This window comes from Hirundo rustica, chromosome 4, assembly GCF_015227805.2.
Source record: "Hirundo rustica isolate bHirRus1 chromosome 4, bHirRus1.pri.v3, whole genome shotgun sequence".
In the NCBI taxonomy this organism is placed as follows: domain Eukaryota; kingdom Metazoa; phylum Chordata; class Aves; order Passeriformes; family Hirundinidae; genus Hirundo; species Hirundo rustica.
Genome location: NC_053453.1, coordinates 67511281 through 67525725, shown reverse-complemented (window position 1 = coordinate 67525725; position 14445 = coordinate 67511281). Strand labels below are relative to the sequence as shown.

The window sequence follows — 14445 nt, the reverse complement described above, 5'->3', positions numbered from 1 at the left end:
CCCCGCCCGGCCGGGGCGCAGGCGCGGCTCGGGCTGGGCGCTCCCGGCGCTGCCGTAAAGCGGCGCCGCGGCGGCTCCGGGAGGCAGCGGGTGAGAGCCCGGCCCGGCCTTGCCGGGATCGGGGGGCAGCGGGGATGGCTCTGGGGGCAGCGGGGCGCCGGGCAGAGCCAGGGGGAGGTGGCGGCCCGAGGAGGCCCCGCAGCGGGAGCTGGACTGGATCGCAGTCGCTTGTGATTTGGTTTTGGCCGCCCCGTCCCTGGCAGCGTCCAAGGCCGGGTTGGACGGGGCTCGGAGCAACCGGGGATTGTGGAAGGTGTCGGGGGGCTGGCAGGAGATAATCTTTAAAGTCCTTTCCAACCCAAGCCATTCCGTGATTTTGTGTTCACAGAAACAAAAATCAGTTACTGTGTCACTAATCCTTACGTTTTGCCGGTGCACGCTGGGCTCGGTTTGTAATGCGCTGAAAGAGTCCTTAAAAAAGCAAAATTTATGAGCGCGACAGTTGCAGGAATATGCGTGTGTATTTATAAAATGGAAATATCTACATATGCAATATAGGAATATGTAATACATAAATATACAGGGAGATAAATAGATAAAAATATGTTATTATAAACACTGCTATATAAATATATAAAATACATAAACATGTATTGTTTATTTATCTTTACCACTTTATATGTGTGTGTATATATATATATATATATATATATATATAAAAAAAGATACAGTTTTTTAGCAGACCAAAGAAGCACCCGGGCCAGCAGGTACAGAATTGTAAGGGTGTGAGAAAGCAGCCAATGAACAGCACAAAGTGTCCCAGTTGTTGAAAGTTATTAGAAGTTTCTTGTTTTCTGTTTGAGGGGGGAGGGGAGAAGACAATGAGAAGCTAAATGGAATAAAAAGTAAGAAAAAGAAAGAAGAGACAGAGTAGAACCAGAATTGAGTGTAAACTGGGCTCAACAGGATACAGAAGTTTTAGGATGTCTGAGGCGGTTTACTGACTCACAGAGAAGGCTAATTTCAAACTGATTATCCTTCAGGTAACAAAACCCAAACAAACCAAAAATCACACAAGGACAGAGTTCACTGAAATGTGAGAATGGCCAATTCTTTAAGAGGTGAAGTGAAAAAACTGTACAAAAATGTAAGTGTCTTAAATGCCACCAGCACTTTCCTTAACCAGAAAACGAACCCCCTTTCACTGTGCACTCAGTTAATTAAAAGCACACTATTCTTTTCTCTCCAAGCTGCTGTACCTTGGAAGGGAGTATCCCAAAGGAGCAGACTACTTCAGAAGCCGTTTGAAAGCAGCTTTTCTAAAAAACAAAGATGAGACAGACCCTGAAAAAATTAAGCAACTGATTGCCCGGGGAGAATTTGTTATAAAGGAGCTGGAGGCTTTGTACTTCCTGAGGAAATACCGAGCCATGAAGCAGCGCTACTACAGCGACGACAACCCCTGACTGTGCCTGTAACCACACACACCCAGGAAAGGTAACAATAAAAGAGCTCTAACTGCAAAAGAAGTGAAATGTAAATCCTTCCAACCCCTCCAGAGCACAAATCGGGGAGCTGCTTCCCTGCCAGGAGTCAAGTGAAGGGTTTGGGGTGTGCACGTTATGGGTAATAGGTTTCCCTCTGCTGCTTTTGACCTCCTCAGACTAAAACTTAGGTATAAAACGATTTTGCAGGAAGGAGTGGTATGACAGCCCTGTTCTGTTTCACTTCTGTAGGTGTTGAACAGAAACTCTTACCCCATAGCTGTGTTTGGGTGTCAGTCCAAGGTGCTGTGCTTGTTACCTGAGAGATCAACCAGATTTTAAAACTCCTGCACACTGAATGATCTGTTTCCCCTGGAAATGAGCACCCTCTCAAAAGTGAAATTCCCAGCCCTGGGGAGGGAGTTTTGTGTTCAGTTCTGGTGTCCACAGTTCAGGAAAGACAAGGAGCTACTGGCTAGGATCAAGCAGAGGCCATACACGAGGGGTCTGGAGCATCTCTTATGAGGAGGGACTGCAGGAGCTGGGCCTCTTTAGTCCAGAGAAGACTGAGAGGAGATCTCATCAATGCATATAAATATCTGAAAGTCAGTGCCAAGAGGATGGTGCCAGGCTCTTTTCAGTGGTGCCCAGCAACAGAACAAGGAGCAATGGCCATAAAGATAATGCAAGAAGTTCCACCTCAGCATGAGGAAGAACTTCTGTACACTGAGGGTGGCAGAGCCCTGGAACAGCTGCCCAGGGAGGGTGTGGAGTCTCCCTCTCCGTGGACATCCCAAACACCCCAGGACTTGTTCCTGTGTCACCTGCTCCAGGTGACCCTGCCTGGGCAGGGGGGTTGGATTAAATGGTCTCCAGAGGTCCCTTCCAACCCTGACTATTCTGTGATTTTGTGAAAGTAAATTCTTGAATTTTTTAACCTCATCTGCTCAACTTGCAGAGGCATCACCTTTCTGTGTCAGGGAGACAACTGCAGGGTCAGGAGATGGGGCATTTGAACAATAGTGCTTTAAGCGCTTGGGCCCTGAAGACAATTCCTGCTACTCCTGATTTCTGCTGCTGTGTAACTGCTTGCAGCAGAAATAGAAACGTGATCTTTGCCCCTGGAAGAGAAGTTTGGCCATGGCTGTTTGCTCCAGGCTGTCTGTAGGCCTTGGCTCGACTCACACTTGTGTCAGAGCTGATACTCTGTGGGGTTGATTGGTCTTTCCACCAACTAAATGACACTGGAGAGAGAAAATCTTTGACATCTAGGTAAGGAATCACAGCAGTAGAGCTGCTGACAGTAGCAAGTCTTCATACTGGCACTAAGGAATGTTTTGAGGTCACTCCAAGAATTGCCAGCAAAGGAATCAGGAAAGCCAGGTTTAATAGAAAAGAGAAAGCATGACAAAGTCCATTAACAAGGTTCACTCCGCTATTTACTAGGTGGTTAAAGCACATAAAGAAAAAGCAAACTCAAATCTACAATCAATCAATCTGAAACCAAAATTAACCAGAACGTTATCTCTGAGGATTCTGGGGATACAAAAAGGGTAAGGATGGAAAAGGGTATGGATAAAGGAATATGGGAGATGTCCCTGTGGAATCACAAAGTTCAGCGTGGACCCCCTTGCAAAACTGAGCCCCAGATTTCACCAGTGGTTTATGCCTGACGTTTTAGCAGCACTTTACCTTAACAGCACTTAGTCCACAGTTTAAAACAATTTAACTAAAGATTCATACAGAATTTCTTACAAGCACAACAGCAACTCACTCATAGGCCTGAGTTACTTGCAAATCTACAGTACTTAGAACCTCTGAGAGCACAATCCACACTCACAAACAGTCCTCAAAGAGTACGTACAAGGTATAAAACTCCCCTGGAATTCACTGAAGCACTTACCTTGGATACCTTTTCATCTTGGCAGTAGCTGAAGGGTTGAGCCTCAAGGAAGGGGGGGGCATCACTCCATGCTCTTGTCAGTGCTGCTCCTCCAAATACGGCAAAAAAGAGTCCACTGGCTCTGAGGAGCTGCACACACAGGGAGACACTTGTGGTCACTGCCCACTGCAGTCCAGGGGAGCACCCAGGCCTCACTCGGGCCCGCTCTTTATAGGGGCACAAGAGAGGGGGGTTCAGTCACAGCAATTTTCCATCCTCACCACAATCCAGGTCAGTAACATCCTTTGAAATTTCAAAAGCAAAAATGCTGTTCCACTGGGGGTGTTCTTCAGGCAGGCAAAGTAAGTTTCCAAGGCTGTTTGCTGGCTACAAAGCAGGAGCTCTTCAGACAGCACCAACTCCTGGGAGCTGCTCCTGAAGAGCCGCAGAGGATCTCAGCCCAGGTGCTGAACGAGCATTTCTGAGACTAGAGCTGGCCTGAGGAGGAGGGAAGGGGGGGATGCAGCACCCTCACAGCATTCTGTGCCAGAGTTTAAAAAGTGATGGCACAATACGGTACCTTGCGATGAAATGCACGTCCTCCACACATTTCTGCCACCACACTGATGTGGAAAACTCTTTCTACATCAACTGAGCTCCTCTGCACTTCCACCTGCCCTGAGCAGCTGCCCCTCTCAGAGACGGGGACATCGCGGGGGGCAAGGATAGCAGCTCTGGGGAAGGCAGCACCAGCAGAAGTACAAGGAAGAATGGAGAACAGCTGCCAAGCACATGGAATTCGTGGGATGCCCTGTTACCCGAAATTCTTGCAGAAGAAAAGGAAATTGGGACAGACGCTCACAATAACTATTTTTTATTACATTACAATAAATAGGAGCAGTACAGTTTGACAAAAAATGACAAATTCCAGATCACCTCACAGCACATACTCCTAAAAACATTAAAAATTTTAAAACAAACAGTGGTCTTTTTTTTTTTTTTTTTCCTTTTTTTTTTTTAACTTATTGTCTGGCATGACCAACATTCCTAGGTCACACAACCAAATTATGGAAAAACTGGATCACACTGCATATGTTCCACATCAAATAAAGCACAATGTACAAAATGTGCATGTTTCAGTTTACACTATACAAAAATAGTTAAAATACATTCCAGGTAAACATATTACATTAAGAAGTCATTCTAGTAAGAAGTTGGCACTCAAGAGGAAAAAGCAGAAGTATTTTCAACATGAAAACACAAGACAGTGGAATAAAGAAATGTTAGGAAAGATTTACCATCTATGTAGCTTTATGTAAACTTGAGACACAATGATTTGTTTTACAGTTTGATGGTCTTTGAAGGTAATAATTGTATTGCTTCATAGTCTAGACAAGAGCAGAAGATTGTGTGTGTCAGTATTTACCCATTATCCTGTTACTGTAACAAAGCCCACACGGCAAAAAAAAAAGTAGCAATGAGTTTCAGGGCACTGAAACTGGTCAGAATAATTCCTTTTGGAGCAAACCAAGGATCCAGGTGTTTAGTAGCAGAGTTACATAAAGCTACTGTAAGAAGGTGTTACTCCCTGACACATGGCAGTGACTCCCAGGCTCACCCAGGAGCTGCTCTCAGGACACACAGCACCCAGGGATGTTCTGTGGAAGCATCTCAGACAGGGCAGGGCAGTGACGATGGAGCAACTCGTGCAAGCTGCAGTCCACCTGCTTCACCAAACCTCAACAAACAGGAAGACAAAACTGCGCAACAGCGGCAAGGATGGGGTTGGCTTGGTTTTTTGTCTTTTTTTTTTTTTTTTTTTTTTTTCAAGTAAATAAGGGCTAATCTAAATGGATTTTGGACTAATTTAATGAGGCTGGCAGCTACAGCTCACTTTTGCTGAAAAACCCCAACGTTGGGCTTTCATTATAGCTTTATAGTAGAGCTATAGAAATCCACTTCTGATGAATAAGACATTTCAGCTACAAATTCTCCCAACAGCTTTTAGTTAAATTAACATCAGAATTTCAGACCAGCCCTAATTTGACATGCAGTGTGACTCAGTTACCAAAATTAAACGAACCCTAAGATTACTTCCATTTGCTCAAGGCTTACAACCCGCTTTTGCTACATTCTTCATGTATTATCAAGAGTGTATAAAATGTGCAAATAACTGTCTCCAACACATTTTAACCTTGGAAGCTCTGAAATATTTTGTGACATTAGGAATCTGTCCTTACTCCTTATTGGTCCTTACAGTATAAAGTTAGGTTCTCCTGTTACTGTTTCTCAGACTATTTCATAACCTACATTTCACATTGACGCCGAGAGGAGTGGAGGGGTCTGGATTTTGGTGAAGGGTGGGAATGGGGGGCACAGGCAGGGAAAGGCCTGATTTCTCCCAGACACAATGAAATTAAAGAATATGGAGCAATCCAGACACTCTGTGTTCCCTGCCAGCTTCACGGGTCCCCACCAACAACAGTCACTCTGGGATTTATTTTTTATTTTTTTTCTGTAGAAGCAAAATAATACTTTTCACAGAAATGGTCCAAGTTACACAGTGCAATTTTTACATACCTGTGTAAAATCTCCACGGAATACCTCAGGTTAGGACAATGCTGCTATTCCCTGTTCCCAATTTTCCAGTGTCCTGAACTATCCTACTTTAATGTCTTGTGTGTTTTATTTTTTGGGTACACCAGAGTCACACCTTCCAGTGTCACACTGCAGCTGAGTTAGCTCCTGTGAAGAAGTGCACCTTCAGGGACCAAAGCTCTCCTGAAATAAACAACTCCACATTTACAGGGAGACACTGGGAACTGGAAACGCTGGAACTACTGGCTCGTATTCAGTGGATAACTAGGCTACTGCAGTACCAGAAAGTGAAAGCTCCTGCAAAAATCCTGCACTAATTTCAATTAAAAAAAAAAAAAAAAGTGTGGGGAGAGAAGAACAAAAATCACAACATAACTTAATCACATAGAAAGACAACATTAAACTCTTGGTGTAGCTTCATGACAGTCTAGACACTGGAATGCCACTCACCAACCACTGAATCAGTACTTCACAGACATCGCACAAACAACACTGACTCTGGAAATCATGTTCTATGCTGACAGATTGTGCAAATTCCACACCATTTCCAGGGCATAGCGGATTTCCAAATTATTTGCATGAAGCAGCTAAATTCAACTCTTTCATTCACTCATCTGATGCTGCTAGAATTTAGAATTTCCCTCTTATTTTGCACAAAATGGGCATCTGGAAATATTTAATGCCACTCTTGGGGAAAAAAAAAAATAATGGTTTTACTCCACTATGTAATTTAAGATTGATTCTGATTTAATTCTTATGGTAAATTCTGGGTGCATCTATGAATTAACCTAAGAATTCGAATCAACTTCTCTGTTAAGGCATTCTAATATTTCCTTGGGACACTCAAGGTGAAATCCTGACCCTACTGAACAAAGCTACTCAAAGCTTTGACAGAGAGGGATTTCACCTGGCTCTTCAGACACAAAAAGTCAGTGAAGCTCTTAAAGCAATGCATTAACAATAGCAAATCAACCTAATTAGAACTTTTACTTTTTCCATTGCCAGGTGTGCATTGTTGTATTCTTAAAATTTTTTTCTTTTTTTTTTTTTTTTTAATTTTTTATAGAAAAAATAGAGTATTTAAGGAGTGACTGTGACAAATTGCAGTGAATTTTTTTTTTTTTTGAAAGTTTTCTTTTTACATTCATTAAAGTTGATCTGAAATGCTACAAGACTAGATGCCTAGAAGCAAAATCTACAGGAAGACTATATAAAGGCTTCTGGTCTCTCTCTATTGCAATCAGTCTAAAATAAAGGAAATGCTGAAATGAAAGCTTCTTTTGCTAACTAGTCCTCTTTCCCAACCAAATTTATAAACCCAACAATTTAGAGGGGATGTTAAAATGTGTAGAGCATCATTTGTTTGCTTTGCACACAGAACAGAAGTTCACAATCAGTAAGAAAACCAGGAAGTTAGCAACTGTGCATGCACCAAAGAGTCCTAAGACAGTTCTCGGGCTTTTTGTGGGTATTTTTTTGTTTGTTTTGGGGTTTTGTTGTTTTTTGTTTGATTTTTTTGTTTCTTTTTTTTTTTTCACAGGCATCGCTAGTTCAAGAACCAACAGTCAAAGAATACTGGCACTTTAAGAGGAATGAAGTTTCCACTGTCATTTAAAACAAGCATTCAGGTAAAGCTAACAGGATCATGAAGCAGAAAGTAAAGTAATGCTAAAACAAATGCTAATAATTTAGTGTAATGTACAAAATTACTTCAGTACTTCTTAAGAATAAGGATAAATTGTATTTACATAATTATACACTTTGTCTTTGTCTTCTTTTTCTTCTTTTTACCGTCTTTGCTCATCTTCTCTTTGTGTTTTCTGATTTCTCGAACTAATGTGTAGAAGGCATCATCAACACCCTGAAAAGACAGAGACAGGTACAAATGAGGATCAGGTTCAGACTCACAGCCTGTGTCCCTCCCTGGCCATGTCAGGGGGGTTCCAGCAGCACGTCTTGCTGCCTGCCTGCCATCCTCTGAACAGTGAATCCCGCCTGCAGGACTCATCCTGTTCCTCTCTGCCATTCTGAGCAGCACCGACACAACCACCTGAGCTCAGGAACACCTGCTGCCCCATTCCTCAGCTGCTCCTAAACTGGGCTTAGGGCATCCTGCAGGTTACTCACAGGTGCCCCACGGGTGAAATTCCATTGCTGATGTGGGAAGGAAGGTGATGAAGTGTGTGCTGCCCTCATCTCCAAGAGCACACCTTGCCCCACCTCAAGCTAGAAAAGTATCATATACACAATGTATATTTATATAATAACACCTCACAGTTAGGTTATAAGTATATATTATCATAGAATCACAGAATGGCCTGGGTTGGAAGGGGCCTTAAAGATCTTACAGTTCCAACCACAACACCTTCCACTGTCCCAGCTTGCTCCAAGCCCCATCCAACCTGGCCTTGGATGCTTCCAGGGATGGAGCAGCCACAGCTTCTATGAGCAACCTGTGCCACGGCCCCAGCACCCCCATAGGGAAGTTGTGAGGCATCAACTATCTTTATTTATGCTTTAATAATCTATATGCAACTCTGGAATATGAATTCTAGTATTTGTACCAATAATTCAATACCAAAGACATAGTTATGGTAAATGCACATATTCTGATCATTTCTAAAGCACATTGGTATAGTAATCACACCACAGTTTTATAAATCTTTACACATGCAAATCAATCAAATCAATCCCATGTCCCAATAATAAGTTATTTGATAAATCACTCTGTTCAACTTCTAAAGTTAAGGACACATGAAACACATTCTCTCTGGTGCTGGATAGTCACTTAAAATCTCCACGACTCGAGGACTACAGACACAAAAGCTAAAGTTTGTTCTCACTGAGTAGTTTCTCATTATTTTCAGAGGTAACAATTTATGGTCTTGCTCTCATGTTGCTTCAAATCCCTCTAAAGTACTCATGTTGTCAGTCTGCCTTCACATTTAATAACCTGAATACAGACAGTTTTAAAATATTTAAGATAAAGATGTTCTTGATTCTTTCCTGCCTTACTCCTTTTATCTTTTAGATAAGATGAGAAATGTTACTGTTATCACAGCAGCCAAATGCATCACTACAGAACTGGGCCTAGAAATTCAGCCACACAAATTTGCCCTCAAGCTGCCAGAAAGAAGTAACACTTTGCATTTCTTCCTCTATGCCTGCTTCAGTAAAGAACTGAGAGTGAACTCTGAAAAAACAAAAAACCAAAAATCACCCAATTCATTACTGTTTCAGCCAGACTCCAAGTGGCGATGAAACTTAATATGAAAAGTCCAAACAGCAGGGAAGTGTGAAATAGCTTCACTTAAAAAGCAGCACTCAGGATAAGCTAAATTTATTTAAAATCTTCAGGTTCATAGAACATTTACACACAGCTGATGTTCAAAGTCCTTGGCAGTGTATCTCCCAATATTAATAGTGCACTTTTGCATATTACAAGACCTCACAAACAACTTGTTCTACATTTTGAGGCATTACTGAGCAATATAAAATTGATGCAGCGTGTCTAGTGGGAGAACTGCCTTATTCCTGAAAAAGGTCACGTCATTCATTAGCTTTTGGAAAATTAAAAATACTTGGTATTATTTTAGAGAGAACTAGTGTATTTTGCTTACAGCTTCAGCATTAATGCACAAAGAGAATATTAAGCAATGTTCAAGTAGGAAAATGATACAGAAGTAGCAACAGTTCATGATTCCACTGCAGATCTCAGTATTAAGAAGGACAGCACTGAGAATCAATCACAACAGATAAAACAACAGTTTCATTCTTAAAACACAAGAACCATATAAGGAGCAACTTCTGCCCAAGACTGTTCACACTGCCTTATAGAATCACCTTTCAGAACTGGCTTTCAGTTGGTGCCTTCATGAGACACACCTGAAAACTGCAAATTAAGTCTTCAAATGAGAAATCCTCCCTCATTAAACTTGTTTTAAATAAATGTAGAGAAAATAACCTGTACAAAGGAATACCCAGATATTATCATGAACCTTTAAACACATGACTTCCCAATCAAGGCTGAAATTATTTTCTACCTAGTAAGATGAAGATCTTTTAAATACAGCACACGTTGCAACACAGAAATCATAGAATGGTTTGGCTTGGAAGGGATCTTAAAGATCATGTCGTTCCAAGTCCCTGCTGTGGGCAGGGACACTTCTCACTAGACCAGCTTACAGAACTGACTTGGCTTTCATCCTTGCATTTACACCTTTGTAGACCAAGCCTCGCTAATTATTGATTATGTTTGGTCCTCCCACAGTTTGTCTTCAATTCATTAAGAGAACATGACATACAAAACTATGCTTAGACCGTTTGTGAGTTAGAATCGGAGAACACAAGGTAAAGGGAGGTCTTTCACTTTCACTTTCCAGCCTGCCCATTAAATTTTCAATGTAAGTAGTGGATACTCTGTCTCCAGAAGGTCCCTGAAGGCATCAATTCTGCGAGATCAAAGGCTGCCAACCTTTCCAGTCAGCTCTTTCAGTAGAAGGGACTGCAGGCAGCTGACCTTCTCCTTTCTGACAATACACCGATTGTGTGCAAGCCTTCGGGGAAGTTAAGATGTACTGAACGAGAGCTTTAAATCCAGGCTCAGATTAGAAACTCGCCATTCCCTGTGCAGGCTCAGAACTAAACCTCAGAGCCTCGCTAAAGGTGCACTGACAGGCCTTGCTCCCGGCCCTTGTTCTTCCAAAGGGCAGGGAGAACAGAAGCAGCAGAGCTGATCGCACAGGAACAGCCTGCTCCTGGCTCCAGGTGTGCTTCTGGAGTCCCGCACGGTCCCGTGGCTCACGCACACAAGTCTGGAGACGTGGCTGCAATGCAAACACCGAATTCATAAGGAATTTGGAATTCCTTAAAATCCCACCCCCAAAAATAACCCTGAAACAAGTTCTAAATTGTACGAGCACTTTCTTGTATTTTTTAAATGTACAATGCGTATATACATACACACACGTATCGGTCACGAGGAATGGAAGTTACTTGTACATCTCTGTAGTACTATGGAGAGAAACCATTAAACTGCAGTTCAATCAAGAACGGAGGCATTTTTAAATTCAAATCAAGAACTTTTCTCAATTCAAACTTTTCCCTGTTAACCCAACTCAACCTGGATTACATTACCTAGATGCCTGCTCACTGCAGGCTTTTTATTTAAAAAACCCAATGCTTTCACAAAAAGAGTTCTTTTGAGGATTTGGCATGGAGTTTTGGAGATTCCTCCCTGCTAGCTGAGCAAAAGATGTTCTGTCCTGTCTGCTTTACTGTGTAACAGCCAAAGGAATGGAACTCTTGGAAAGCATCAGCAGTTCCTGGCAGTCTGGGTAGCCAAAGTTTTCAGTTTCCTTGTGGAAGACTAATATAACTTAAGAAGGCATCCCACAGGCAGCAAGAAGATAAACAATATTCCAAGAGGGAGAAAAACATTCTGAACCATCCTACTTGATTATTTACAGAACCCTATCATTACAATCTGTGTTACAATGACTATTTCAGGAGTCTAAAATCCCCGCTGTAAGGCTCACACCATCAGGTGCTGCTCTCCTTAGCCACCTACTACACGTCCGACTGAAATAATACATATTTTTACTGACTGTAAAGCAATACAAGGCAGGCTGGTTTAAATATCAGACTTCTCATTCCACTCAAACCACTACTGAACTACAGCTGTGCCATAATAATTCTGGAATATGCTTCCTCCAGCTTAACTCCCTAAATACAAAGTTGCTGAAAAAGCCTATCAATACCATGTGGAATTCACTTGGGAATAAAGGCAAATGATTCCTTCCCTAAGCAGATTCCTCGAGTTCTAGAACCTTAGATCCAAGACTGTTTTCTAAACAGGGTGCAGGAAAAAAAAACCAAACACCACAACAAACATCCAGAACTCAACAATATCCATTAGTGACAGAAGTGGATTTTTCCCCGTTCCCACACGGGGGGAAAAAAAAAGGTGCAAAACCCCTGAAAAAATACTTGGACATCACCAGAAAGAAAGTAGGAAGCTGGCAGAAAGCAAGCATAAATCCTTCCACTGAAAGCCACAATTCCCACCATCCTATTCGCATTCTCCCAACAGGATGGGAAAGAACAGGACTCAGGATCTTTCAGGTCCCAGTATAAAAAAACCCCAAATTCTACTTTGTGGTATGGTTCCATCAGTAACGCACCAAGTAATTGCAAAGTTGGTTTTCAGAAGGCTCCAGGGCTTGAGCAGTTTAATTTCTATTGCTCTCACCAAAAGTCATCTTGCCCAGCTTCTGTCTGCTGTTTTTTGATAGCCAGGGAAGGATAAAACAAGGTGTTTTGATGGCATCAATTTTCGTAATATTTGGATGCAAGCCTAGGGAGCTTTGTGACTGAAGTGTCCAGTTTCCTGCAAAGGAAACCTGTGATGCAAAGAGTATCACAAAGTGCCTGAATCATAATTAAGGTCAGAAAAGACCTCCAAGAGCTTCAAGTCCAACCTCTGACAGATCAGCACCTTGTCAACTACGTCATGGCATTAAGTGCCACATGCAGTCATTTCCTGAACATCTCCAGGAAAGCAGACTGCATCATTTTCTTTAGGGGAAAAAAAAAAAAATCTAAATAATTACCTTTGAGCAGTCATTCTTCACTTAAAAGCTGGGACTAACAAACCTGAGCAGATCTAGTAAAAACTGATATGAATCAAAATTTCTTCCCCAGAAAGAGAAACAGAACTCCCTCACTGAGGAGAATATTCCCACACTGTGACAGTCTCTGGAGGATACAACCCAAATTCTATTACTCCTCTGCCACATATTCTGAAGTGCAAACACACACTTTGAAAAATGAACAGTTTTTCTTTTGAAAACATTGACACAACGGGAAATCCCAGGTCATCCTCCCCTTGGACAAGTATATAAGGAGTAACAAGTGACTCTCTCTACTGGTGCAGAAAGAGGTAAAGAATTAATGCAATAGGAGTATCTGCAGGGAGTTGCTCCAATGGTTTGCTCAAAAACCACTGGAAGTGATTTAGACAAACACTTCTTTTCCATACCAGTTTCTTCTGTCCTCACCTCCTCCCTTTTTTCTTACAGTGGAATATACAAATTAAAACAACAAAAAAATATATTTTGTGAGAATTTGGGTATTGGGATTTTTTTGTGCTTTCTTCTTGGTTTTGGCTTAGTTCCCTCACTCCCTCCAGCGTTCCTTCGCTGTTGCTTAACCTCCACCTCTTGTAAAGGCTCCCAAAAAAAGGTGAAACCTTATTTTGTCCAAATCTTGATCACTCGTGGCATTATAGCTGACAAAAATCTCCTGGAAATGGTAAGGGTAAATTTTTTAAGCTGGGGAGGAACAAAGAAAAAATAGCATGGCATAAGGAAGGGCCTGAGAATTTAAAAATCCTGTACATCAATCAAACACTGTTTTGCTGGAGTAGGAACCTCCTGTTTCTGAATCTGAGGAGGACTTGGAAGTGTTGTAATCTCCCCTCAGTTCATCAACCTGAAGCTTCAACCAATACTCACTTCAACAGCATCTGCAATATATTCCTAATAAAACTCCTTCCTCCTTACTTCTTCCCACTCAGAACTCTGCCTCCATTTCCCAGCTGGAGAATTCAATACGCAGTGAAGACTTCTTGTTAACCCATTTATCAAAACCCCACGAAACAAAGCAAATCCATATTGAGGACACTGAAATGTGATTGGTTTTATATCTGAAATTATGTCATTGATTAGCCGTAAAACGCCTGATTGGCAAGACACCCTCAATCAGTTTTATTTGGCAAGTGATTTGCAACACTTACCCTGGTGCATTATTAACTTACCCTGTTACATTACAAGGCATTTTTTAATTTTCACACACCCTGGAGTCTTTTCTTCTTTGCTGATTTTTTTCACTCTGTACTGTCGGATCTCTCGCACCAATGTATAAAAAGCATCCTCCACTCTCTGCATTGTAAAACACAACTCCTTAAAAATCGCTTTGTTAACGATTGACACAAACTGGGACACCCACGGAAGGGGAAAGAAACGACAACAAAAACCACTGAAATTATGAGCTTTACTTGAGAGAAGTATATGGAGCTTCATTTATGTATTTAAAACGCTGGGCTTGCTTATTTGCTGCTCGATAAACACTTAATTTAACATTTATTGAATACCAGTTATTGTGAATATCTACGCTTCAAGCCCCGCTTTTCTCCTGTGCATGGTTAACACTAGGCCTAAAAAAGAGTAAGACTCATTTTCTTCCATTGCTGAAAATGATACTGCTTGTGTTACTGAATCTACCCCCACAATTCTGTGGGCATGGATTTATGCAGGAGACACAAAACCTTATTAGATTGTGAGCTAGGGGGTACTTACGAACACACATAGTTAAACCACCCACTTGCTGTTCTGAGCCAAAGTGAGAACATGTTGCTGTTTGGGCAAAGAAAAGCAAGCTCCTTTATATTCTTTAGGTAAGAAGGGGAACTTTGCAAAAATC

The 14445-nt window shown here is 41.8% G+C and overlaps 2 protein-coding genes across 6 annotated transcripts in view; one reads left to right on the top strand and one right to left on the bottom strand.

Annotated features, from left to right (window-relative positions):
• Positions 1-13: 13 nt before the first annotated feature.
• Positions 14-7721, top strand: ETFRF1 (electron transfer flavoprotein regulatory factor 1). Its single transcript, XM_040062157.2, has 4 exons — positions 14-90; positions 1044-1147; positions 1251-1497; positions 7505-7721. The coding sequence occupies exons 2-3, from the start codon at positions 1103-1105 to the stop codon at positions 1464-1466; spliced, it is 261 nt and encodes an 86-aa protein (XP_039918091.1). The 5' UTR covers positions 14-90; positions 1044-1102; the 3' UTR covers positions 1467-1497; positions 7505-7721.
• The window catches only part of KRAS (KRAS proto-oncogene, GTPase), a 22291-nt gene continuing 15539 nt past the window's right edge, over positions 7694-14445 (bottom strand). For all 5 annotated transcript variants that reach the window (XM_040062156.2, XM_040062152.2, XM_040062155.2 and 2 more), the window contains one exon: positions 7694-7825. In XM_040062156.2, the coding sequence (XP_039918090.1) occupies positions 7709-7825 (117 nt within the window). In that variant the 3' untranslated portion in view covers positions 7694-7708. The remainder of the gene's footprint in view (positions 7826-14445) is intronic.

Coding starts and splice junctions, on each gene's coding strand:
- ETFRF1 (XM_040062157.2), top strand. CDS start 1,103: ATGGCCAATTCTTTAAGAGGTGAAGTGAAAAAACTGTACAAAAAT. Junction 1,148..1,250: donor TGAAAAAACTGTACAAAAAT/GTAAGTGTCTTA, acceptor TTTCTCTCCAAG/CTGCTGTACCTTGGAAGGGA.